Source organism: Vombatus ursinus, unplaced genomic scaffold, assembly GCF_900497805.2.
Source record: "Vombatus ursinus unplaced genomic scaffold, bare-nosed wombat genome assembly UNPS02014830.1, whole genome shotgun sequence".
Taxonomy (NCBI): domain Eukaryota; kingdom Metazoa; phylum Chordata; class Mammalia; order Diprotodontia; family Vombatidae; genus Vombatus; species Vombatus ursinus.
Genome location: NW_020954608.1, coordinates 14,482,914 through 14,509,613, shown reverse-complemented (window position 1 = coordinate 14,509,613; position 26,700 = coordinate 14,482,914). Strand labels below are relative to the sequence as shown.

At 38.6% G+C, this 26,700-nt stretch overlaps 1 protein-coding gene across 2 annotated transcripts in view; it reads left to right on the top strand.

The window, feature by feature from the left end:
• Positions 1-26,700, top strand: part of GSAP (gamma-secretase activating protein) — a 112,651-nt gene that overhangs the window by 67,133 nt on the left and 18,818 nt on the right. For both annotated transcript variants that reach the window (XM_027838687.1, XM_027838686.1), the window contains 7 exons: positions 9,622-9,750; positions 10,565-10,623; positions 11,323-11,354; positions 15,689-15,750; positions 18,833-18,934; positions 20,896-20,966; positions 21,936-22,030. In XM_027838687.1, coding sequence (XP_027694488.1) covers positions 9,622-9,750; positions 10,565-10,623; positions 11,323-11,354; positions 15,689-15,750; positions 18,833-18,934; positions 20,896-20,966; positions 21,936-22,030 — 550 coding nt within the window. The remainder of the gene's footprint in view (positions 1-9,621; positions 9,751-10,564; positions 10,624-11,322; positions 11,355-15,688; positions 15,751-18,832; positions 18,935-20,895; positions 20,967-21,935; positions 22,031-26,700) is intronic.

Below are 26,700 nucleotides of genomic sequence, written 5' to 3'. Positions count from 1 at the left end.
TCCTTTCCTTTCCTTTCCTTTCCTTTCCTTTCCTTTCCTTTCCTTTCCTTTCCTTTCTCCTTTCCTTTTTCCTTTCCTTTCTCCCTCCCTTCCTTCCTTCCTTCTTTCCTCCTTCCAGACACTCTTCACTACCCCTTTCACCTACATATTCTTTTTATCTTGACTTCTGTGACATTGTTTTCTTCTAGTTCTTCTACTTGTCTTATTCTTCCTTTTCTGTCTCTTTTGCTACTTAATCATCAAATAAGATAATATTAGCACTTAGCACAGTGGCATATAGTAGGCACTTATTAAATGTTTGTTCCCTTCCCTTCATATATATGCCATCCTCTAAGTTTTAATGTACCCCATACTCTGTCTTGAGCCTAGGCTCCAGTTAAACTAGATTTCTGGCCATTCCTTGAACTCATTCTAGATTTTTTTGCCTCTATGCCTTTTATAATACTTTTTTTTTCATAGAATCATAGATTTAGATCTGAATGGGACCTTAGAAGCCATTGAGTTCCACTGTATTATTATATAGATGAAGAAATTGAGTTGACTTCTCTGGGACCACATAGCTAGTTAAATATCTGAGGCAAAATTTGAATTCTGGTCTTCCTGACTGTATCCCCTTTATCCAATACTTTCCACTAATGGAACTTAGCTACTTTTTCTTTATCTAAAGTTTCCTCCTACTCCCAGTCTCTAAATGTTGAATCCTATATATGTTTCAGGACTGTTAGGATACCACCATGTCCTTCTGAAATAAAACAAGCATATTAGACCTGAATGGGAGTTAATTTAGTCCATCCTCCTCATTTTATAGATGATAAAACAGAGACCCAGACAGGGAGAACTTGATTAAAGTCAATCAGCTAGATGGTGGCAAAAGAGCTGGAGAATCCAAGATTCCTTTCCTTGAAGCCATGTCACCTCCCTACACACCGAGCTGGTTGCCAGACCAAGATGGTTTTCTAGTACCTCAAATTCAGACTGTGGAATTTTCAGGTATCACCATGTGTCCTCTATCACAAATGGTTCTGGTGATGAAGCAGCATGGTACAGAGACAAGAGTGCTGCCTTTGGAGTTAGAAGTGTGTTCAAATCCTACCTTTGTCATTTACTGTTTATAAGTTCCTTAAGGGCAAGGGACTGTCTTTTGCCTCTTTTTTATATCCCCAGCACTTAGCACAGTGCTTAGCACATTTTTGTTGTTGTTGTTTTTCAGTCGTTTTCTGTCATATCTGACTCTTTGTGACCCCATTTGGGGTTTTATTGGCAGATAGTTGGTTTGCCGTTTCCTTCTCCAGCTCATTTTACAGATGAGGAAACCGAAGCAATCAGGGCTAAGTGAACTGCCCAGGGTCACACAGCTAGTAAGGGTCTGAGGCTGGATTTGAACTCAGGAAGAAGAGTCTTCCTGATTCCAGGCCTGGCACATAGCAGGTGCTCAATAAATGTCTATTGAATTTACTGCCTGTGTGATCTTGGGCAAGTCACTTTTCCTGTCTGATCTCAGTTTTCTAACCTATAAAATAAGAAGCTTGGACTTGATGACCTGTAAAGTGTTTTTCAATCCATCTCTGAGGTCTGTTGGTCCATTAGTCCCACAGGACTGGGTGTAGATAAATCTCTTCTTGAAGGAGTTTGACTAGGTAATTAAGGGAAAAGTAAAACAAGCAAACTAAAAAGACAAAGTTAAGAATTGACAAGTTTATAGAGAATCTATCTTATTCTGTGTTGACAAGACCAAAGGGAGTGTTGGTGCATGTTTGCAGATGATTGTGCACTCGATGCAGCCTCTGAAGCTGAGTTTGGCCTAACAATTAACACCAAGAAAACTCAGCTGCTCCATCAGCCAACACCACACCACACTTACCTGGAACCGTCAGTTACAGCAAATGGAGACATTTTGAATGCTGTGGATAAGTTACCTTGGTAGTGTACTTTCCAGGGATGTACACATTGATAATGAGGTTGACACATGCATTGCCAGAGCTAGCTCAGTATTTGGGAGGCTCTGAAGGAAAGTGGGAGAGAAGAGGTACCAGACTGATTACCAAGCTGAAGCTCTACAGAGCTGTTACGCTGACCTCATTGTTGTATGCGTGAAACCTAGACAGTGTTCTTGCACTATTCTAGGAAACTGAATTGCTTCCATTTGAATTGTCCTAGGAAGGTTCTGAAGACCACCTGGCAAGATAAGATACCAGACCCTGAGGTCCTTTCTTAAACTAAATTGCCAAGCATTCAAACTCTGCTGCAGAGGGTGCAACTCTGGTGGTCTGGCCACATTTGATAGCAAAACATACACTTGCCAAAAAGACTATTTTATGGAGAACTCACACAAGGCAAGCATTCACCTAGTGGTCAGAAGAAATGATACAAGGACACTCTCAAAGTCTCTCATAAGAACTTTGAAATTAATTGTGTGACATGGGAGACACTGGCACAGGACCGCTCAGTGTGATGTGTCCTCATCAGAGAGGGTGCTGTGCTCCATGAGCAAAGTAGAATTAAAGGAGCTAAAAAGAAGTACAAGATGTGAAAATTTAGAGAATACACCCCAAATGTTCACACACACTATTTCTGTCTGACCTGTGATAGAACATTCCAAGCTCATATTGGTCTGATCAGCTACAGTCAGAGACACTGTAACTTGACTCTAACATAGTGATGTCATTTTGGTCCTCTTCGAGAATACTGGCAGTATTCTAGCCATAGATAGACTGGCATAATTTTAAAGAGGCAGTCTTATTCTCCTTTCTGTTCCTTGCTTTAGCCATGTCTTAGGAACCCTGGTTGAAGGTGACACTTCCCTTTCTTAGGGAGATATTCTTAAAGATTCTTTGTCAGATGGATTTTTCTCTGCTGATTTTGCAGAGACCTCTGCTGGCTTGTCCTGACATCTCTGTGGCTACTTTTCTGGAAGTTCTTTCTCCATCCCATTTCTATATCTAGGTTGCTAGCCTCAAGCATAGTTAATTTATTAACTTTTTGTTAAGCTAGTAAAATGTATGACCCTATGGACTTGTATTGGATTTCTAACTGTCTTTCTAAGCACCTTCACTCTCAGCCCATTCATGAAGCTTAGATGATAGTCACACCTTGGGTCTAATGAGTAACCACACCTGTGTTAGCCAAATCTGCCAACTTTTTGTTGAGTTCGTTCTCAGGTGTTTTTCCTTAGGAGCAACTTTCCCATAATCTCACTTTACATTTTAGGCAGGTCTATTTATGTGACTTCATCCTAAGACAGATTCCTCACAACAAAACTGCACACCACAGCGTCTTATCCATGCTTCCCCATGAATCCTCCATCAGAGTAAAAAAAGAGGCACAGAGAGACTGATACTTGAAGAGGCCGAGACTTGAAGCTAAAACAGAAGGAAGATCGCAGGTCTTCATATCGTAAGATCTCGCACTATCCGTTAAGTCTTAGCTGAAGAAATAACACACGCATTTAGCACTTAAAACCAAGAGAGGCAAACACTGCCATATCGTCTCTGAAAGTACCAAATAATAACCAGCACTTATGCAGTTCCTCAATGTTTGCAGAGTATTTTCCATGTGATTTCACTTTATCCTCACAACCACACTGTGAGGTAGGTGAAATTATTATCCTCATTTCATAGATGAGGAAATTGAGATTAAGAGAGATTAAGTGATTTGCTCAGGGGCACACACACATCTGAAGTCCAACATCCCATCTACTGGGCAACCTAGCTGCTCTAAATCTACAATAATTAATTGCAAAGTGAGCTTTTTAAAATAGGGCATAGCAGGGCATGCCTGCAATCCTTGCCACCACAGGAGGCTGAGGCTGATGGATCACTTGAGCTTGGGAGTTTTCAGCTGCAGTAGGCTTAAAGCCAATTGGGTGTCTGCATTAAGTCTGGCACCAATATGGTGAACTCCTGGAATCAAGTGACTGCCAGGCTACCTAAGAAAGTGTGAACAAGCACAGGTCTGAAAAAATGAAGCAGGTCAAAGCTTCTCCTGATCAGCAGTGGGATTAGGCCTGTGAGTGACCACTGTGCTTCCATCCTGAGTAAGATAGAGAGACCCATCTCCAAAAAACCCAGTAGTGTTGGGCTATTTAATCAGTTTTAGCATTCTAGAGCTCTCTGATTAAGCAGGTATGAGCTTGGACTGGCTTTTCTGGAATGTTGTGGAAGTGCTTTTTATGTATGAACTATAAACTGTCACCCTTGTTCTGAAAACCAGACTGGCACAAAGTGACCTCAGGAGCATCAAGGCCCCACAGAGGACCAAGTTGTCTCTTTGTAGAGGAGGGATGCTCCTGTGCAGAGGAGCTCAGATTAATATGATGTCCTTCTTTTAGATGATATATCCTTTTTAATGTTTTTCTACCCCTACTTCAATCTCTCTGTACTGGGAGATAAGAAAGTCAGCTTGTTTATAAATGTCACAAGTAAAAGCTGCTCCTGGGACAACTGGTGCCTTTAAAGTCCACTGACTAGCAAGATTGGCTCAGTGTTTCGACTTTGCCAACTCTCTCTTTGGGCACAGAATAAAACCGTTCTTTCTAGGCAGGCTGTCTTCTCCACAGGAGGATCCTGGTTAATTAGCAGACATTTTTGCTGCCAACATGCCTCTTAGAGATGAAAGGTAGATGTTTTCTCCTGGCACTAATTAGAAACGAGCACTGTATAAAAAAAAAATTTGTGAAAGGGATCTGGCAATCCAATTCCTCCAAGAGAATCAAGACTTTAACTCTTTGGCTTAATTAATATCTGCGACTGAATTATGTATTGAATAGGTATTGGGCAGGTAGATCGAACAATTGGATAGAGCACCAGGCCTGGAGTCAGGAAGACCTGAGTTCAACTCTGGTCTCAGACTCTAGCCATGTGACCCTGGGCAACTCACTTAACCCTGCTTGCCTCAGTTTCATCATCTGTAAAATGAGCTGGAAAAGAAAACGGCAAACCACTCCAGTATCTTTGCCAAGAAAATCCCAAATTGGGTCACAGAGAGTCAGCCCTTAGTGAGGAAAGTCCCTCTATTAATGCAGATGAGCACTTGCTCTGCAACTTTTAGTCTTAATTTCCTGAGGCACTGAGAAATGGTGACTTGCCCTGGGTCACACGCCACTGTGTGTCAAAGGAAGGACTCCAGTGCATCTTGGTTCTGAGGTCACCTCTATATCCACTGTACCATACAATTTATCTACATAATCTTAGGAGAAAATTGAGATGTTTTTAACTAAGCAGAGAGACTTTGAATCCCTTCCTTCTTTCCTTCATCCTGATACAAAATTCCCTGGCTCTAGTAAGTTTTTCCTAATTATCTCCACCGTGCTCTGATCACTTCTTGACCTCACTTTTTTCTCAGAATTGAGGTATTCAATTGGCATTATATTCATGGGCCTATTCCCTTCTAACACATCATTTACTTGTTTTTATAAAGGAGGTAAGTTTGCACAGTCAATAAAATAGAAAGTTTCTTATAGCCGGGGAACATGGCTTCTCTTTCTTTTGTGTCCCTGATTTAGGGCTCACTGAAGATGCTTTTTTAAAAGTTGGTTATGGGTTGGCTAACATTTTGAGTTTTATGTGGATCCAGGACTGACCTTAACCTAGATGGGATGTGGTAATCTCTTCTGCTGGATGGCATATGAGGAATTTCTCTCTGCCCCCAAATCTTCCTTAGTGGACTATCACAACATCTGACATTCTGTTGTTGGCTTAATTCCATTTCTTTATGTCAATAAGAACCCTGGCATTAGCTGGGCATTCAAGATCCTCCCTCCATTATCTTGCTCAAACCAGTTTTCAATGTTATCTCTCATTGCTTCACATTTGTAACCCCCTTTTCCAGTCCTCTTCTCTCTCTCTCTCTCTTCACTCTCCTTCTCCCCCTCCCCCTCCCTCTCCTCCTCCCCTTCTCCCTCTTCCCCTCTCCCTGTTTCCCTGTCCCTCTCTCTTTCCCTCTCTCTTCTCTTCTCTTCCTCCCTCCCCTTCCTTCCTCTTTCCTCCCTTTCTCCCCACTCCTGAATTTGCATACCAGTTATTAACAACAACCTTCATTTGGCTGTTAATGTTTAATGCCTTCTATTATCTACTAGTCATTCACACCTCTGTATGATTCCTTTCATTCTAATAACCCTCTGCCCTTTTTCCTGCTACCTAGTTGAGAATAGGACCCTAAGAAAATGGGAGTTTTGGATGGGAGTTTTGGATAGAGAGGAACTAGAGAAAGGATGATTTTGGAGTGAGGTACTTCCTAGGAGTGCTCCATTATTGGAGAGCTTTGTACGGTTAGAGACAGGATGAAGTCACTAGGCCTAGGTAAGAGCCATGTGAAAGGGGCCCAAAAATGAAGATGCAAATCACTGAAAGTGAGGTAGGAGAAAGAGCACTAAATTTGAAGTCATAATCCTGGATTCTAATCCTGACTTCTGTTTACTACCTGTGTGACTTTGAGCATACACTTTTACCTCTCTAGGCCTTAGTTTCTTCATCAGTAAAGTGAGGTGGATGAATTATATGATGTATAAGCTCTCTTCCTGCTCCAAATATGGTCAGTACTATTTAAATTACCTTTAATAGATCATATTATGTAATAATTTACCCTATGAATTTTCAGAAGAGTTACCCTAACTGACCACTAGATGTCAGGTCGTTACCATTTGATTATTTTATATTCCAGTTTATAAATTCCTTTCCACCCCTTACCCCAACCCTCCCTGCTACTTTTCATAGCAAAAGTGGGGCCACAGCAGTAGCTTAACCATTGATGAGTCAGTTTTTTCCCATTAATGCAATACTTCAATTCAACAAACGTTTAGTCAGCTCTCACTGAGTGAGAAGCACTGTTTTAACTATTTATGCCTTGAGATAGAAGCAGAGAAATGAGGAAGAAATACAGGGTGAATCATAATAGATTTATTTAGAATTCATGAACAAGAAAAGATGAATGAAAGATGATCTGCAGAATAATCAGATGTTCCAATTTCCCATGCTGTATTGTGTCTTGTTCTCTCTGCTAAATGTTTGCCACTGGAGTATCTGTCAGGGTTCTGAAACTGCAGGTTGCAGTAGTATGATTTTAAAGTGTTTTATGGAGGCTCCATTGTGATTCAAAGAAGTCCCGGTCTCTGGGTCAAGAAGAGGTTTAAATCCTTTCTCCAAATCTCGTTAGCTATGTCATCTAGCCTCTCTGAACCTCAGTTTTCTCATGTTTAAAATGAGGGTAATAGTATTGGAACTATGTCCTTCACTGAGCTGTTGGGAGGAAAATGCTTTTCACACTTTAAAATGCTTTTAAATGTGAATTACGATGGTGGCTAGTTGTGTTTCTTTACTAATAGTATATGTAAGGACATTCTTTCTCAAGGAATTCTTGGATGCGTTCAAGGCTTAGCTCAAGTGCCATCTTCTTTGAGAGTCTCTTCTTAATACCTCTGCTCCTGCTTCTCTCATACACTTTCTCTCCCCCACGACCACACTGCTTTTGAATTTACTGTGATACCTTTTATATCTGTTGTTTCCCATCAGTAAAATGTAAGCTTCTTGAGGACAGGAACAGTTCTACTTTTGACTTTGCAATCCCAGCACAGTACCTCACACATAATAACCACTCAACAAACTTTATTTAATCCTATGATTTTCACAGATTATAAAATCTCTAGCGAAAGAATTTTTGCCTTATGCTATTTTTGTTTACATTATTCATGTGCTCCATTCTGTCTTAAAATGAAGCCAAGAGTGTGAGTTCAATCCCCACAAGGAGCAATTATCTTCAGTAAGTTCCATGGTCACCAATTGTATGAACTCCAAGCATCAGCCAGGAAGTTCATAAATGCAAGCTAACAGTCAGGAGGGAGTCTGGGCAAGGAAGTGTGAATAGAATGCAAATCTTTCACTATGAACAGAAAAAATACCCTATTGTCTTTGTGTTAGTATTAGAGGACAACATGTACTTTCATGATTCTGTCATATCCCTAGAATTATTAAATGAATATTTTCTTGCTCCAATAATTTACCTCTTAAAATATCCAGAATTTAAGTACCATGAAAGTAGATGATTAAATGTTAATGGAATTTGGAGTATGGAAGGAACTCTAGAGATCATTTAGTCCATTACTTTAAAGATTTAAATTGAATGATTTTAAAGATGAAAAAATGGAACCCCTCTCAAAGTTAAGTGACTTGTTCAAGTAAGAACTGGAATTCTAACCTGAGTCCATTAATTTCAAATTTACTGTTCTTTCCACTAGACTACATTGCTCCCAAAATACATTTGGAATTTTATTTTTCCATTCTGCTTTGATGTGTTGTTTGATGACTAAGAGACTAAGTTTAATTTACTTTTCTCTGTTGTATTTTGAGAATGTAAATAAGCTTAATGGATAAAATAAATCTATCTAAGAAGACACAACTTTGGTTAACATTCTTTTGAGACTCTAAAAGGGGTGATTGGGGCATATTGTGAGATGGGGAAATCTATAGTAAGCCAGCATAGTGGTGTAGAAAGAGCACTAGAACTTAGAAAACTTAAGATCGAGCCTTAGATCTGACATGAGTCATATGACCTTAGGCAAATTATGGTACCTCTCCAAACATCAGTTTCCTTATCTGTAAAATGGAGATGATACCGAATACCACCTACCTCATAGGGGAATCATGCTTTGTAAACTAAAAATTGCTATTGAAATACGAACTACTACTATTATCACTTCTGGGATGGAAACAACATAATAGTGCTTTAATTTAGGCTTCCCCTGCTAAGCCATAAATCATTAAGCTATGGTTAGTCATTAAGCTCAGGTTATTCAATGGATATAAAAGTGAGTGTTCTTGGTTGTGTGATGGAGAAAAAATGAAGATTATTTTCTAACTAGACTAAGGCATGTTAAATTTTAGGGTGATTATCCAGGTCTGAGAGTTCCCCTGTTATGTCGGACATTAACAGAACCAGCAATTCTGTGAGCTTTGATTCCCTCAGCTTTTGAGAGGTTGGGTTAGATCAGGGATTCTTAATCGAGTTTTGTATTGTGGCTCCCTTTGTCATCCTGTTAAAGCCTATGGGCCCTTTCTTAGAATAATGTTTTTTAAATGCATAAAATAAATCGTATAGGATTACAAAGGAAACCAACTCTATTAAATATAGTTATCACAATTTAAAAAAAAATTCATGGACCCTAGGTTAAGAATTTTACCAGCCCCTTCAAACTCTAAAATTCTAGAATCACATATTCATACAAGACTTCAAGACATTAAGTGGGCATGATATGGAGAATTTTGGAAAAGATATGGGCAAGAATAGCACAGGGATTAAATTGGTGAAAGGAATATCCCCACTAATTAAATCAAGTACCAGCAGAGTAGCAGAATATTCCAACAAAGAGTGCTATCATATGTCTGGTAAAGAATAAATTTACTTCCTTCTCTATGTGTATTTACTAAATATCTGGTATGTCACAGGTACTTAAGAAATGATTGTCAATTGATTCATCATTTTTTATACTTTTATGTTTTAGTTTTTATCTCTGGTCTCTTCCTATGGAGTAGTGACCCCAATTACTTACCTTTATTTTTTATTTATAAGAATTGGGGGAATATCTGGGCCTAATTTTGAGTTATGTTTATGGTATGTCTTTATATTTTATAGGTGCAGAGCTTTAAGGGCTACTGGGAAAAACTGAACTCCAATTTGGAATGTGTCAAATATGCTAAACCACACTTACAGTATAACAACATTGTGGTTAGGAGAGAGTGGAGGAACTTAATTTCAGAAGAGGTACGTAAGAGGTTGATGAGGTCTTTGGGTAGCAATCCTAGATTAACATGAAACAGAAGGTGAAAATATATTTTTAGAGTTAAAAGAACATTTTTTAAAACATCTTACCTTGCCCATTCAACTTGCCGATGAGGAAGCTGTAGCCCAGATAGAATTAATGATTACATTATCCAAGATTGCATAATAATCAATGGCAGACCTGGGGTTAGAACTCAGTCCAAGTCTTCTGATTCTCAGTTGAGCATTCTTTCCATTAGTCCATGCTGCTCCTGGTGCCTAAGGGATATGGGACTCTGGGGTGCTATGCATATTCTTAGTTGAGATTTTAAAAATCGAAATTCCCATACATTAGCAGGGTGTAATGGAACTCCCCATCTTTAGTGGGGCAGCTAGGTGAAACAATGGATAGAGCATTGGTCTCAAGTCAGGAAGATCTGAGTTCAAATACAGCCTCAGACAGTTACTAGTTGTGTGTCCCTAGGCAAGTCACTTAACCTTTTCTTGCCTCAGTTTCCTTAACTGTAAAATGGGGATAGTAATAGTGCCTACCTCCCAGGACTGTTGTCTCAACTGAGACAGTATTTGTAAAGCACTTAGCATGTTACTTGGCCTATAATAGGCACTACATATGCTTATTCCCTACTATCCTCCCTTATTCTCAAACTCATTGTTCCAGCTTTGGGGGACTAAACAAATAGCCATTTTTTCCCATTTTTTGGAGATCTGACCTTTAGGACATCATATTGTAAATATGAAAGGTAACACCTATCCATATGGCTTTTATCTTTCATATCTTTAACATATCTCATTCTAGAAAAAAGGAAAAAGAAGATCTACTATGTATTTCAGAAACATTCTTGAAAATGCTGTAAAGTAAGTTAACCCTGAGTGTTATCATCTATATTAATAAACTAGGTATCATTCTTTGAAATAACCTTATTTAACCAAGCTAATGATAGACAATTGAGGTAATTTTTTCTTCAATTGTGCATACTCAGCAGAATAGAACAATCCGTTTATTGCATTTAGGTATCTGCATTCCATTACAAAAGCAAGTAATTTTAGGTAAGGAGGAGGTAGCTATAATGAGGAGAATGCTAAGAAAGTATTTATATATTGAGCCTTGTTAACCTTCACTTGTCCCCCCCAGTAATAGGTAGGCTGGTTAAGAAGTTTTGGATTGCTGGCAAACTTGGCCTTACTTTGAAGGTTTAATTAATATAATTTCTACAAACAGAGTCATCTCATAGGGATAGAAGTGTGGGCCAAATTCTGACCTCTATTCTAGCTTTTGTTTCTATTCTTTCCAGTAACCAAGAAGTGCAATTGTTGTAAATTGCTACAGAGATTCAAGATGAAAAAAAATGTTAGGTGATTTTATAATTGTTGAATGTCACTTTTTTTGCCAAATTAATTTAAATCATGAAGCTCTCAGCAGATAACAATTTCTACCATACTCTTTAGCATTTGAGTTATTTAAGCAGTAATTGCTTTGTGTGATATTATAACCTTCCTTTTTTTCCTCTTAATGCTTATATTTGTGAATAACATAAATCAATTTTTTCTCCATAGGGTGATTTCCAACCTAGAAGCATGGACAGTAGGTAAGAAAAGACCTGAACTAAAACCTTCTTACTTTTAACTAGTGAGAAAGGTTCTCCTGAGCTTTGACCAGTAGAAAGTAGAGGGAAATCTATGTATAGCTTATTCTGGGCTTTCCTATTTATATTCCTTTGTGGGACCTTAGTGAATCTAAGAGATGACCATTTGGTTATTTATCTAAATAGAGAAGTTACTTCTAATTTTGTGAATTACTTCCATGGGATACAATATTAGATTAAATGACTTTACAGTGGTCAGTTAACTCCTTTTTAAAAACTAAAAAAAAAAAATTTTTTTTCCAGTTAATTCTACAAGAACTTATACTTGGCTAGATCTGTGATCTGTCCTGGGAGAATAAATGGTCATGATAATGAGATAGCATCCTCTTCACACGTCCTCATCTTATGCAATTATTAGATAAATAGATGAAGATTAAGTGCATGTCAGGCACTGTGCTAAGTGCTAGGGATACAAAAACAATAAAAACAAGTTGATCCCTGATTTCAAGGAACCTCCATTTTAATAGGGGAAGACTACACATAAAGGGAAGGTGGATAGTGGAAGAGGAGAGAAGGAGGGTACTCATATGGGAGTTTATAAAAGTACAGAGGTGAAGCAGACCACAGAGTGAGCCCAGGAGGGAAGTAAACAGTATGGTTGGGATTTCGGAAGATTCAGAGATTCTGGGCAAGGACTCAGCAATCATGCAGTTAGCCTCTGGGTGACATCTTGTCATTGTCTTTCCACAAATCCTCCATAGAAGATCCATCCAAAATGCTGGCGGTCTTCCTTTGATTCTTTGGTACCTTAGCAGTTCCATTTCTTTTACCTCACTCTTGCTCTGTGACTGGCCCACCTCCTTATTCAGTCATGAGTTCCTTGAGAATATATTTTATTCAACTTCTTGCATATACATCAAGATTCATGATATCTTGTAGCCAATTTTAATTCATGAACTCACTATAAGTGAATAAATAAAGCATTTATTAAGTACTTACTGTGTGCAAAGCGCTGGGTTATGTGCTGAAGATACAAATAGAAAAGTAAGACATTTCCTGCCCTCAAGGAGCTCACATTCTAATGCGTCTTCCCATTGTCTTTTGGGTCAGATCATAATGCTTTATAATTACAGCCATTTAGCTGCACTGGGAAAATAGCAATATTAAAGGGATGGGCTTTTGTACCAGTGAGGATCTGGAGAGCATTGAAAGTATTACAGTTTTCCAAACACAGTTCAATCTCTACAATTCAGTTCTGGGTCCAGTTTTCTGTCTGTCTGCAGGATCTATGTAAAATATATGCATGTTCCTGTACTCACTCAATGGAGTTGCCTGTCTAGTTGCAACATAAGTTTTTCATCCTTTTTAATTTTCCATTGTGTATAGTTGGATCACTCTGATTTTTATAGATTTCACTAAGAAGGCTTTGTGTTATTTGGGGCATTAATCCAGTTAGTACAATGTCAACATGGATGAACATGAAACAATATTATATTTTGCTCATGTCAATTAGCCAAATGATTTTACAGCAGGGTTTTATGATTTTAAGGTGAGGTTTGGCTATGCTATATTAATGTTAGTGTGAAACTGGTGGGTAGCTAGTTGGTACAATGGAAAGAGTGTGAGGCCCAGAGTCAGGAAAACTCATCTTCATGAGTTCAAATCTGGCCTCAGACACTTAGTAGCTGTGTGACCCTGGGCAAGTCACTTCACCCTGTTTGCCTTAGTTTATCTATCTGTAAAATGAGCTAGAGGAGGAAATGGCAAATCACTCCAGTATCTTTGCCAAGAAAACTCCAAATAGGGTCATGAAGAGTCGGATGTAACTGAAATGACCCAACAACAATGACAAGTGAAACTGGTTAGCTAGGCCAATCTCAGGCAGGCCTGCTTTTAACACCAGCATCCACTTAAGGAAGTCACTTGTTTCTGGGCTCTTATTTCTCTAACCATACAATGTTTAGCTTCCCTTCTTTACTTACCATAACTCTTCCCATCCTCTCAGTATTCTACATAATCATTCTTTCTCTTGGTACATTATATTTTTGTACTACAATTTGTTTAGCCATTTGTCATTCACTGGGCATCCACTTTGTTTTTCATGCTTTGCTACTATAAAAAGTGCTGTTATAAATATTGCAGCGTGTTTGGTGTGAATGGTATCTTTCTTTTTATCTTTGACGTATTTGAGGTATATACTGAGTACTGGAATGATCAGATGGTCTGGACATTTTAGCCACTTGGTTTATATTTCTCTTGTCAGTGATTCAAAGAAGTCTTTTGTTTGGTTTCTTATAGCTGCCTTTCTTCTTTTAAGAACTGTTTTAAACTTCATCGGATACATTGTCACTAAGAGCTGCAGTTATCCTAAGTGCAGGTTCGCAAAAGTTGTCAGGGTGAAATTATCTTCACCGTAGGCTGACAGTGCCCAGGTTTATTTAATAGTACCCATAGAGGTATGGTATCTTATGTTAATTTCCCTGGGCGATTTAAATCTCCCTATCTAAAGACGAGGCTTCTTTCCACAGGCACTAAACAGAGGTTGTCAATGCCTTTAACTAGAAACATAAGGGCAGTGTGACACCAGTTGATGTTAGTCCTGTTGGAAATGGGTTTCACAGTTTCGAAATGTTTCTAGATTGACCAACGTTCCTACTCTGTTAACCAGCCCCATCCCTCTGCCTCCCTCTCACCTCGTCACTGACATCACTTATCTCTGTGTCTGGATTACTGGTTGTCCTGTCAATGTTCTTAAGGAAACCTTGTGTTGGTCTCATGTGCTGTGGTTGAACTAATTGCTGGGAGGGAATTATTGTCATTCCTGGGAACTGAACCTGCTGTATGGGATCTAGTGGTACTATGCTTTTGTTTCCTTCCATTTCATCATCATCTTAAGGACTAGACAAGATGGCAGCAAAGTTTGGCTGCAATGTGACATCTTTTGCTGAAATATGACAGAAATGTGACCATTACTTTGGTGAAAAGAACTCTGTGTTCTAGGACCACACAATGGATGTGCTTAACCAGTGCTTCTTAGCCTCCTTGACCAATCTGTCACTCAACTTTAATCATTTTCCTTTGCCCTTAGCTACCTGAATCCATGTAGTATAAATAAAGGCAGGGATATCACAGCAAGTAGATAATTTTTCTTGGTGATGAATTTTTTTTTCATTGAATGAAAACATACTTTTCTCCCTTCTACCACTGAAAAAGAAAGAAAAGCAAAACCTTTGTTAGAAACATTTATAGTCAAGCAAAAGAAATTCCTACATTGGCCATATTAAAAAATATGTCAGTCTGCTTTATGAGTTCATCACTCCTCTGTTAGGAAGTGGGTAGCAAGTTTCATCATGAGTCCTGTGGTTGGTTGTTGTGTTGATCAGAGCTTTAAGTCATTTACAGTTGTTTTATTTTACAATAGTATTGTTGTAGTATATATTGTTTTCCTATATCAACCAACTTTAGCATCATTTCACACAAATTTTCATGAATTTCTCTGAAAACATCCCCCTTGTTACTTCTTAAATCACAATAGTATTTCATCGCATTCATTCTACTATAGCTTGTTGAGCAATTTCCCAATTGTTGGGCATCCTCTCAGTTTCCTGTCATATGTGACTGCAAAAAGAGCACAGCAAATAGTTGTTATAGGACCTGTGTTCTCCTTACTTCCTCCCCCCTCAGCTTGTTTAGTGCAACATGTCAACTTGGAAATGAAAAATCTTTTTAATATCACATACTACATTTCCCACTCTGATCAAGTTACTTTCTAAGCTAAATAACTCATGTTCAGATGGGCTAAGATGATAACCCAGAACGTATTTTTCCAAACTAAAATTAGCAGTCTCAGTGCCAGCATACTCTCTGGGAGAGAGAGAGAAATGGAGGTGGACCAAGCCTTGTCCTGTCCTGGCTTATTGTCTCCTTAGTTAATAAAATATCTTTATCCTTATGATTCGAATTACTAAACCCTTTTTAAGTAATGGAATCTGGAAACTGGATCCTATCAGGATTGGACATCTTTCTTCTTCACCGTTTCATCCTTTCACTCTTCCTCTCACAGAGGTCTTGGCTTCTCTTCTGAATTTATGTAGGAGCCACAGTCTGACATCCGTAAAGTCTTCTATCCCTCAACCATCTCCCAGTGAGCCAGGGGAGGAAAGTCTAGTTTCTAGTTTCTAGTTCCTAATGACTCTTACTTTGTGTGTGTGTGTGTGTGTGTGTGTGTGTGTGTGTGTGTGTGTGGAGGGGGAGGGGGAACTTGGTATTGAAGGTTAGGAAGCATATAGTAACCATGCGAGTATTTGTTGTCTAAATAGTGCTCTGTTTTATTTCAGAGCCACGATTAGCTCTCCTCTTCCAGGAGGAAGATAATCAGCAGAGACTACTCATGGGACTGGTATGTATTCTGTGGGCTGTTAGTATGCCAGGGTATTCTGGACCCCAAGACAGGAAAAAGTCAGTTTCAGTTGTTTTATTTTAGCATCTTTTTTTTTTTTATTGCAGGACAGGGAAAGAGTAAAGTCTTGTAATTTTTTTTATTGGTTTCAAATTCAGCAAAACAGAACCCAGTGTCACTAAATTACAGAATCCAAAGTTTCCTACAATAAATGAATAAAGAAGCATGTATCACTATGCTAAGCACTAGAGATACAAATACAAGAATGAAACAGAACAAGCCCTCAAGGAATTAAAATTCCAGTGGGTGAGACAATATGTATATGGGAGTAGAGGCCAGGGAAAAGAGTTTCTGGTGAGTTGATCCACAGGGAAGTCAACAGATATCCTTTTTTAGGAACCTGTGGTAATATGGTGGGATTGCTTTGATTTCCTAGCTCAGAGGAAGAGGTAGAAAAAGGGGGCATAGAGGAGTAGGTTGTGGGGAAGTTATGCAAAAAATCTATTCATCTATGGATCTATCCAGTATTGGTGCTTATACAGCATATACCAAAGAATTTAATTATACTTGAACTATATTTGACTTTTCTTTAGGATTTCATTTGGGCTTTAGAGCCCATGCTTTCATGCAAACTTGAATATGTTGAATTCTAACCTGACTTACGGATATATTCTTTATTTGTGGAGGAGGGGAGGAGAATTAGTGAGTATAGTACTGAAGTTGTGTGTGTGTGTGTGTGTATGTAGACTTTAAACCCCCATGTTCTCTTACTTTCTGTCTCCTCAGCCTGGCTAGTACAACTGGGTAACTTGGAGGAGAAAGATTTGTTTGATTTATCATTTGATACCATCATCCTCCTCTTAATCAAACTGTTTTTTTTTAAAGTCTAGTAATCGTATGAAGATGAGGTATGATTGTCAGTTAGAACATACACCTACATACCTCTCTGCCCCTCTTAGCTTGGTAAGCTTCCAGTGTCAATATTCCCATACCAATACTCTGTGCAACAGTTCGCCCCCCCCCTTCTCAACTATCCCTGTGATAGGTAATGAAAGAGATTTAGAAAAGAAAGAAAATCAGTGGTCTGACAAGGGCTAGTTTGAAGCAACATAGCATAATGGAGTAGCATATATGACAGGCTTAGATGCTTATTGACTTGTGATCAAATCCCTTAAATACTTAGAGCCTCAGTTTCCTTATCTATAAAATGGGGAACGGGGGCAGCTAGGTGGCACAGTACATAGAGCACCAGCCCTGAAATCAGGAGGACCTGAGTTCAAATCCAGTCTCAGATCAAACACTTGACACTTACTAACTGTGTGACCCTGGGCAAGTCACTTAACCCCAATTGCCTAAAAAAAAATAAATAAAATGGGGACCATTAAACTTGCTCTACCTACCTTATGGGGTTCCAATGAGGTTCACCAAACTTAAAGTATTGTCTAAATGTAAATCTTTCTTATTTCATATCTTACTTTGGCCTTAGGGAATTTAGATGGGGTTACCTCTTGTAACATTTTCTAGAAGGGAAGACTGATGACTTTGGGAATTTACATGGGGACATTAAGGGCAAGAAATAAGGCCCAAGTTTTCTACAGTAGTAAAACAGAGAACTTGGTTTGGGCTCTAGGTATGATTTCATTAGAATGTCCAGTGTTATGGGAACTGAGTGCCTTTTTAACCAGTCATCTTGCTGAGAGAAAACAATGAAAATTATGAATAGTCTAGCCCAGGTCCCATAGGGAATGGGGTTTGATCTCATTCACTAGGTCCTGTGCTTGGGACTGTTAAAATAACAGAAAGAACTTGAATGTTTAAGGAATCTTGTTCATGTTCAATGAAGAGGAAAGAACAGCCAAGCCCTTATGGTGTAATTCTCATGGATTGTCACTAGGAGTCAGCAGCGTCTTTTTGTTCCAAATGCCACCAGTTAACTATTGCTTCTGAGTGCTCTGGGAAGGACTAGGAAATAGGTAAAGAAGGAGGGAAAAGAAGAAAAGAAGAAAGAAGATGGAAGAGGAGGAGAATAGCATCAGTAGTGTTACAGGTTGCCTCTTCCACAGATTTGCAGAATATGGAAACAGCTGTTTTAGGGTAGTGAAATGAGCAATAGATTTATTACTTTGGTATAATATGTTTGTGTCTGAGTTTACTTTATTCGATGTATCTGATTTGGATTGGCAAGGAGATTTATTACTTGTATTTTATTCTCTTAAGATCATGTGCCCTGATCTTTGTGAAAACCAGGTTACAAAGCAGTTCTTCCTGTTGGGCTGTCTAGAGAGGCAGAGAGTGATACAGTAGATAAATTTAGAGTCAGGGAGATCTGGGTCCAAATTGCATCCTTGACACTTTCTAACTGTGTGGCCATGGACAAGTCTTTTAATCTCTCTGAACCTCAATTTCCTGAGCAGAGATAAGAGGAGAGAGAGATGTAAGAGATGTGGAATTAGAATCAATAAGATTTAACAACTGATTGGATATTAGTGTGTGATATTTGTAAAGTGGGGGTGCTACTTACCCTACTTACTTGTCTCACAGTTGTGAATCAAATGAGATCCTATAAGATCGAGCACAGTCCCTTCATTTGACAGATTAGGAAATGAGGCCAAGAGAGGTCAAAGAACTTGCCTAGGGTCACGTAGATATTAAGTTGAATTGCTAGTATTTGAACCCAAATCCTCTGACTGGTAAGTCTAGTGCTCTTACCACTGTAACATACTGCCACCTGCTTCGCACTGTAACTTACCCACCCAGTGGGTATGAGAGATCTGTCAACTGTAAAGCATCTCACAAAAATGGAAGGTGTCAAGATATTGGCACTAGTGAAAGTAACATCTTTAGAAAATTGCAGACCCCAATAATTTAGCCTCTGTGCTTTGTGAGCACCTGGGGGAACATTGAGTGTGAAGGGAATTTTTTTTACACTATGTTTTATGTGTAAGTTGGCTTCTTGGCATGACTTGTGAAATTCAGACCCTCTTGGGAAAAGGTAGTAAAATTGTTTTGCTTATTCTGGTATGAGAGACTAAGCTTTATTTCATGTGTCTAACAATTTTTTTTATTTTTGTTTTTTAAATAGATGGTCTCTGAGCTGAAAGAGCATCTCTTACGGAATCTACCTGTACAATTCATAGGGAAGAAGAAAATTGAACAGTTAGTCCTGGATTATGTTTCAAAAATGGTTGGTTTTTCTGTTTCATCATCTGCTCAGTGACTCTTATTGTGTTTCTGTAATTGCCACCTCCCTCTTTTTTTTCATCCTGCAACATGCCAAATATTCATTAGTTTAACAATTTTGTTTTTCTTTGTATCCCCAGTGATTAGCACAGTGCCTGGCACAAAGTAAGGACTTAATAAATGTTTGTTGACTGATTGACAATGTTATAGAATTGCAAGAAGTATATACAATACATTTCTATTGCCCTGAGGGACTTAAAAAGATAAGATAATAGAGAGACTATATGCATGCACATTTATTTGATTCTGGTAAATATTAAATTGCTCCTAAATCATATAAGGCTCCTGTAGTCAGATAGAGACTGGGGGATCCAGAATAATATCCTTATATAACAGTGTAGTCCCACAGAGCTTTATGAATAACAGTAATGATTTCTACACGCTGGTGTTTATGACTATATTGTGATTAGCCATTATCTGTATTACTATATTAGTGTGAGTCACTGTTACTCTCCTTGGTGTGAGTGGATAGTCTGTGTTTTGAAACTGTCTTGATCTTCCTAAAAATATAGCAAGTTGAAGCCTTTTTAAAAATTGGTGGCAGGATGGAAATAATATAATCTAATTATATTTTATTGGAATATTTTTCGTAAATGTTTTTGTAAGTGTCACAGTGGCTATGAATTCTGGACTTGGAGTCAGGAAGACATGAGTTCAAATCTAGCTGTAGATACTAGCTGTGTGACCATGAGCTAGTTACTCAATCTTTGTCAGCCTCAATTTCATCATCTGTGCCTACTTCAAAGGTTGTTGTGAGGATCAAATTAATTAACATATATAAAACACTTTGCAAACCTTAAAGCACTGATAAAAAATATCAGCTATTATATCATTGTTAGTCAGCAAGCATCTTTTAAGCACCTACTATTAGTCAGTTGGTGTTCAGTTGTTTCAGCTGTGTTCGACTCTTCATGACCTCATTATGAGTCAGGCACCGTGCTAATCCCTGAGTTCAATATACATTAACTTATTAGATATTCATAATAACCTTTTAAAGTAGGTACAATAGAATATGTATCCAATGCATATATACAGCCAACAATCATAAATATTTCTTCACATTTGGTCAGGTCTAATTTGCAGCTCAGCCAATTTGCACATAGAATTTGTGGAGTATCCCAAAAGTTTTAGTAGCTTAAAACTGAACTAAACTTTTGAGACATTCCACATATATTTAGCATACTAAATAGGTTAATATCTGAAATGGGCAAGAACAATTAACAAGTTCATTAATCTATAAAATGGGGATAGTAAATTACTTTTACTATCTATTTCATAGGGTTGTTGTGAGGAAAGCCCTCTGAAAATCTGAAAGTGCTACATAAATTTGAGCAATTATTTTAAATAATTATCATTCTTTTATAACTTTTGTCATCTCAAACACTTGTTGGTTGGAGCTAAATTCTTCTGCCATCTTTACAGTCAGAAGTGCTTACCAGTGAAAGAAAATGTTTTAAGTTTCGCAATCACATTTGGATTTCATTCTTGAATTACTCGGTAGAGAATGGAGTCCCAGTCAGCATTTTTACCTACCATACTTGTGACTGAGTCATATAGGAAGTAATTTATAGAGAGGTTGGAATGAAGAGAAGTGAGAAAGTCTTCCTGTAAAAGATAGGATTTTAGCTGAGTTTTAGTTACGTTCTCTTCTTAGATAGCTACGTTCATTTCCCGTTTTTCCATTTTGGGATGCTGATGCCAAAGTGGCTTCAGAGGGACTCTTTCGTTGTTCCAGCCACAACATCAATAGCAGCTGCAGTGAACAAGTTTGGCTGACCCTTGGCCAGGCCTGTGTTGTTGAAATGGGGGAATTGAAACTCAAGGGAAACTCCACTCAGGGGAGGTTAATTACTTTGCTCCTCTGGCGGTCGGGTCTCACATGTTTCCTCTTCTCTTGCACTGTAGCTGGACCTCCTTTGCCAGATGCTGGAGACTAGCTGGAGGAAACACAATCTTCATTCCTGGGTTTTCCACTTGTATGCAAGTATTTCTTGTTCCTGGTCTGCCATGTGGTACAAAGGGTCAAAACAATTCTAGGGTGCTGTGTGCTATTAAGGGACGTTTTGTACTTTACTTCCACCTGCCCCCACTCCAAACCTCCCCTCCCTCTCCAGTCTCTTAGCTCAGAGCACTTAACAATGCCCTCATATCCGTTTATATCAGTTTAGCAGTGTAGTATGGTGTATAGAGAACAGGACAGAGAGATTCACTGCTTGACACATATGGGCTGAGTGACTGTTACTTAACCTCTTAGTGCTCTAGTCAACTGTCTACTAAGACTATTAGTTGCAGAGAATTTGCTGATCCAGAACTGGTAGAGAAAATTTCTTCACCTGAGAATTCCTTTTACCAGTGAAATCACAGGACCTTTCCAGATTCCTATCCCTATTTCCAGTCACTCTTCTTCTCCTGTCTCCTTCTCTCAGTGTGTAGGAACTTAACAAATGTCAAAGCCCCAGGAAATTATATAGATGATTTAACTAGGTGAATTAAAGTTAATATAATTTATAAACCTGAGTATTTTACCAGCCCAGTCATATACTTAAAGCAACTGGGGTTGGTATGGTTACTAGTATAAAGCTAATTTAGAAATTTTACACAAGGCAAAGTATTAATGATTACAATGGATTATCCCTTTGAAATGTTACATGTATGCTGTCAGATATGGTTGGTTTTGCTTGATTGTTTTGTTTTGGTTTTTTGTTCCAAGGGAAGGCTCTTTGGGTGGGTGGGAAGCAGGGGTAAGTGGAAGGTATATTCAGAAATGACTTCGATGTGAATAAGAGGCATCAGTAAAACTTGCCTCCACCCAAATCCACAAGAGATGGGAAAAATGAATTCCCCAGTAGATATACTATAGTCATTTAAACCTGTGGCATTGGTCAAATGGTTCTTGAAGGGATGTTAATTCTATATCTGACATGTTGTTCTGTAATTCATCTTAGCGATGGGTGTGGCAGTGCAGGTGAATTTGCAGTCTTTCACACCATGACCCAGATTTTGGATTCTGTGAACAGAATGTGCTTACCTCTTCCTCCTGGTAAGGGCTTTTGTCATCTACCCATTTGCACAATGAGTCTTCTGACCCCTGGGCTTTACTTGCATAAACCTCATGACAGGGTCCCCCTAGGACCAACTATAGGCCAACTAGACTTGCAGCCTTCCATTAATCCTTCCTTCAATCTCCACTTTGAACTTGAAGAACCCCTTTCTTCCTTCAGGTCTCAGCTCATGCACAGCCTTTTAATGAAGTCTTTCCTGATGTCAGCTGCTTCTTCTTCTTGTCATTGTTGTTCGATCATTTCAGTCATATCTGACTCTTTGTGACTCCATTTGGGGTTTTCTTGGCAAAGCTACTGGAGTGGTTGGACGTTTCCTTCTCCAGATTATTTCACACATGACAAAACTGAGGCAGACAGGGTTAAGTGATTCGCCCAGGGTCACACAACTAGTGTGTATCTGAGGCCAGCTTTGAACCCAAGTCCTCCTGACTCCAGGGCCAGCACTCTCTCCATCATTCCACCTAGCTCTTTGTATCCCTCCTTTTATTTAATATGTTGTTGTTCAGTTGTTTCAGTTGTGTCTGACTCTTTGTGATCCCATTTTCTTGGCAGAGATACTGGAGTAGTTTTCCATTTCCTTATCCAGCTCATTTTACAGATGAGGAAATTGAGGCAAACAGAGTTAAATAACTTGTCTGGGGTCATACAGCTAGTAAGTGTCTGAGGCCGGATTGAACTCGGGAAGATGAATCTTGCTTACTCCAGGCCTGGTACTCTACTGTGGTATCTGGCTATTTATTTATTTAATGACTTTGTATTTATTCGTCTTTATTCTCTTTATGTTTATTTTGTTCATCTGTATACATGTCCTCGTTATCTCTCTTGTAAGAATTTAATCTCCTTTGCACTTCTATCCCTAGCACCTAGTACAATGTCTCCAACACATAGAGCTACTTAATAAATATTCATTGATTGACTATTTAACAACAGCATGGAAGGAATAGGCCAGATTTAGAAGCTAAGCAAGCCTATTTTCATGCTCCTTGAGGCTTCCCTCAGGAGGGCTAAGGAATAGGTCCAAGCCAATTCTCAAGTCAGTTTCTGGGCCATGTAAAAATCCAGATCTTTGTGAATCTTTTTTGACCCTAGGCTGCTTATTACAACATGTATTGAACTTTAGAGTAAGAAGGGACATTGGAGGTTACTTAATCCAGTTTCTGACCTTCTTCTAAATGGTTTCTATATGAAAATATTCTTTCTGTCCTCTGTGTTTCTTGCAGGGCCCGAGTTTAACTTCAGCTGTGCCCTGACGATGGTTGTCAGCTTGACAATATAGAATGATCAGGTTTTCTTGCCTCTTTGCCCAACCCTCATTCCTCCCCACCTCCATGCCCACACATCATAAAGCTTGTTTGTAAGCACATGCTAAGCTTCTTTGATTTCAAAAGGGGAAATTCATGGACCAAAATTATGCCAAGGGAGGTGGCATACTTACTTCATGGTCTTCCCTTTTGGAAGAAGAATGAAGGGATTTGTTGAGAATTTTCTTTGAGTTTCTGTCATAAGCTGCTCATACTCTTCTGTTATCAGAAGATGCCCACTGAGGAAATGCAGTGGAGATTTTGACTTTGTCAAGTACTCGATTCACCACAAGGTCGTAGGACCATGAATCCAGAGCTGGAAGAGACCCCAGAGGCCATCGAATGTAACCCCCTCATCTTAAAGGTGAGGGATCCAAAATCACTGGAGAGATGAATTGTGGAGATGAACAGGATATAACCCATTTTAAATGAGGAATTTATACTGGAGAAGCAGTGTGAAGAATATCATCGGAAAAAAGAAATTTCAAACGCATCCACATTCTCCAGTCTCTCGGCCACAACCACCCCATCCTTTCCTTTTTCATTCCCTAACACTTTGATTTATCTACGATCCAAGTGATACAGAGATTCCTGCCAATGATGCAGAGCTCACCCCATTCGTTTCTGCCAGTATTGTACAACTCCCCATACATGTCCTCGCATAAATCCACCACAGAGGGTAGACTTAACATGCTGGGGGAATTCTCGATGTTCTCTTGAGATTGGGTGGAGATCAGTGGAACACACAAGCTGTCCATTGGTCATCCTTTGCTCTCACTACTTGACCAGTTCATATTTTTTTTTTTTGCTCATACATTTGAACATACAATAAACTGAGGGAGAACCTATGGTATGGAAATGCTCTTGGAACAAGCATACATCACTTCACAGAGCCAGAGTAAAGGCCAATTACAGGAAAACAACATTGGAATTAGAATTGCTTATCTCTGGATGAAGACATTGAAAAAACTAAGATCCAAGAATGGAATCAAAAGGCCTTCCATGTGACATCCACATGAACTCAGCCAACAGTATGTCAGCAAAGAAGTATTCAACAAATGGCTGAATCCCTTTTTTCTACAAAATCTCTTTGTAGAAATGAAGAGTTTATGATAGCAATTCAAGACCAGGTCATTGGCATCGTGAATTACAGACAGGTTATCTTTAAGAAGCTAGAATTAATGAACAATGTTGATTATGCAAGAAAATGCTAGAAAATGTACAAAATATAAAATCAGGCTATAAAAACTTATTACTTATCAAAGTCCTAGCAATCAATGACCTGGTGGCTGGAATCATAAATCAGAAGTTTGCTATGTTTCATGGAAAAACAGATGAAAAATCCCCATACTACAAATGTTCAGTTGAAATAAACTAACAGACTGTATTAGAGCCAGGCCATGATTACAACTAAATTTTTTGCCCACAATTGCCTGGAAATAACATAATTCCATAAAACTTTAAGAAAAATATTTTAATAGAAGCTGCTATTCCACATACTCATAGTCTCTAAGCTAGATGGAACAAAAGGTTTTCAAAATATGGAGACCTGGAAATGGAGATCAGAATAATATGGGAAAAAGATGTAGTGAATATTATGCCTATTCTATCTGCTGCTGGTACTAAGGATGCTTTCAGTGAGCTTAAAAAGGGAAGATTTTAATACTTCTATTCAACTATTAAAAGCAATTATTTTATCACCATGTGCAATAATCCATAGAACATGACATACAAAAGAATAATAGAATAATAACTTATCCTGGAACACTATCTCTCTGGCCTCTATAAAAAATGAGTCTGAGATAATAATAATCTATATTACATACATTGTATTTTAAGATTTGCAAAGCAGTTGGCACAATGTATCATTTGCCAATCAAATCCAATCCTACAAGCATTTCCTAGCATCTAACTGTATTCTAGACACTGAGTATAATGAAAGTTAGTTCCAACTATCAAAAAGCTTTGTATACCCTAAAAGTGCTATATAAATGTTGGCTATTACAATTACAATAAAATTCTGGGCAGCCAGGTGGTGCAGGCCTGGATTCAGGAAGACTCATCTTTATAAGTTCAAATCCAGTTTTAGACACTTACTAGCTGTTTGACTCTGGGCAGGTCACTTAACCCTGTTTGCCTCAGTTCCTCATCTCTAAAGTGAGCTGGAGAAGGAAATGGCAAACCATTCCATTATTTTTGCCAAGAAAACCCCAAATGGGATCATAAAGAGTCAGACATGACTGAAAAATGACAACAAATCAAAGAGCTTTGTACATCTTAAAAGTGCTATATAAATATTAGCTACCATAATTATAATAAAATTTTACTATAATAAAATCTCTATTAGAGAAAAAATATGCACATGAAAATTTGAATAACAACCAGAGGGCTCATAACACCTCTCATATATGCCCCTTTGTTTCCTCTGATACTGCCACTACCCTAGGACATGCCCTAACCACTTCAAGCCTCACCTCTTGTCTGCTATTTGGTCTCCCTGCCTTCTCCTATCTTTTCAGTTTTCTTATACCTTTCCCCAAGTACTCTGTAATCTAGTGATACTGGGCTCCTTGCTGTTCCTTGGATAAGGCATTCCATCTCTCAATCCTGTGCATATCTCCATATGGAGAGATATGTTCATATCTCTTGACCAGCTGTCTCCTGTGCTTGGAATTCTTTCCTTCTTCCTCTCCATCTCCTGGATTCATTCAAGTCTCAGCTACAATACCACCTTCTACAGGAAGCCTTTTTCATATCTTTCATAATTCTAGTGTCGTCTTCTGTTGATTATCTCCATTTTATCCTGTATATAATTTGTTTGTACACAGCTATGGGAATTGTGGGAAATTCTCCTGGGTCTTTTGCCCTACTAGCCTATGGATCAATATGGAAGATACACTTGATATGTTTCAGAGCCCATGTTATCTTGACTGGGCCTCACAGCAGCCCTATGGGGTAGATAACATCCTAATTTTCAGATGAGGAAACTGAGTCTCAAAGAGGTTAAATGCCTTACTCCTGGTCACATAGCTTGTGTCAGATGCAGGATACTAACCAGCTGACCCTGGTACTCTAGCCACTAGGTTATGCTGCTTTTGTTAGATACTTTTCTTCCTGTGCTGAGACCAGCTCACCACAATTTCCATAAACTTCTTTTGTTTGAACCACTTAGGGAAGAGTTTCTGAAGATGGACATATTTGGAATTTGTTTTACTTTCTCTTAGCAAGCTTGTAAGGAATTTGCTGGATCCAGTAAGAGGTAATAATGGAAGTTTGGCATTTGGTGACTCTTTAATTTCATCATTGTGGATTCTCCCACCCATACAGATACCAAATCATCGAAGACT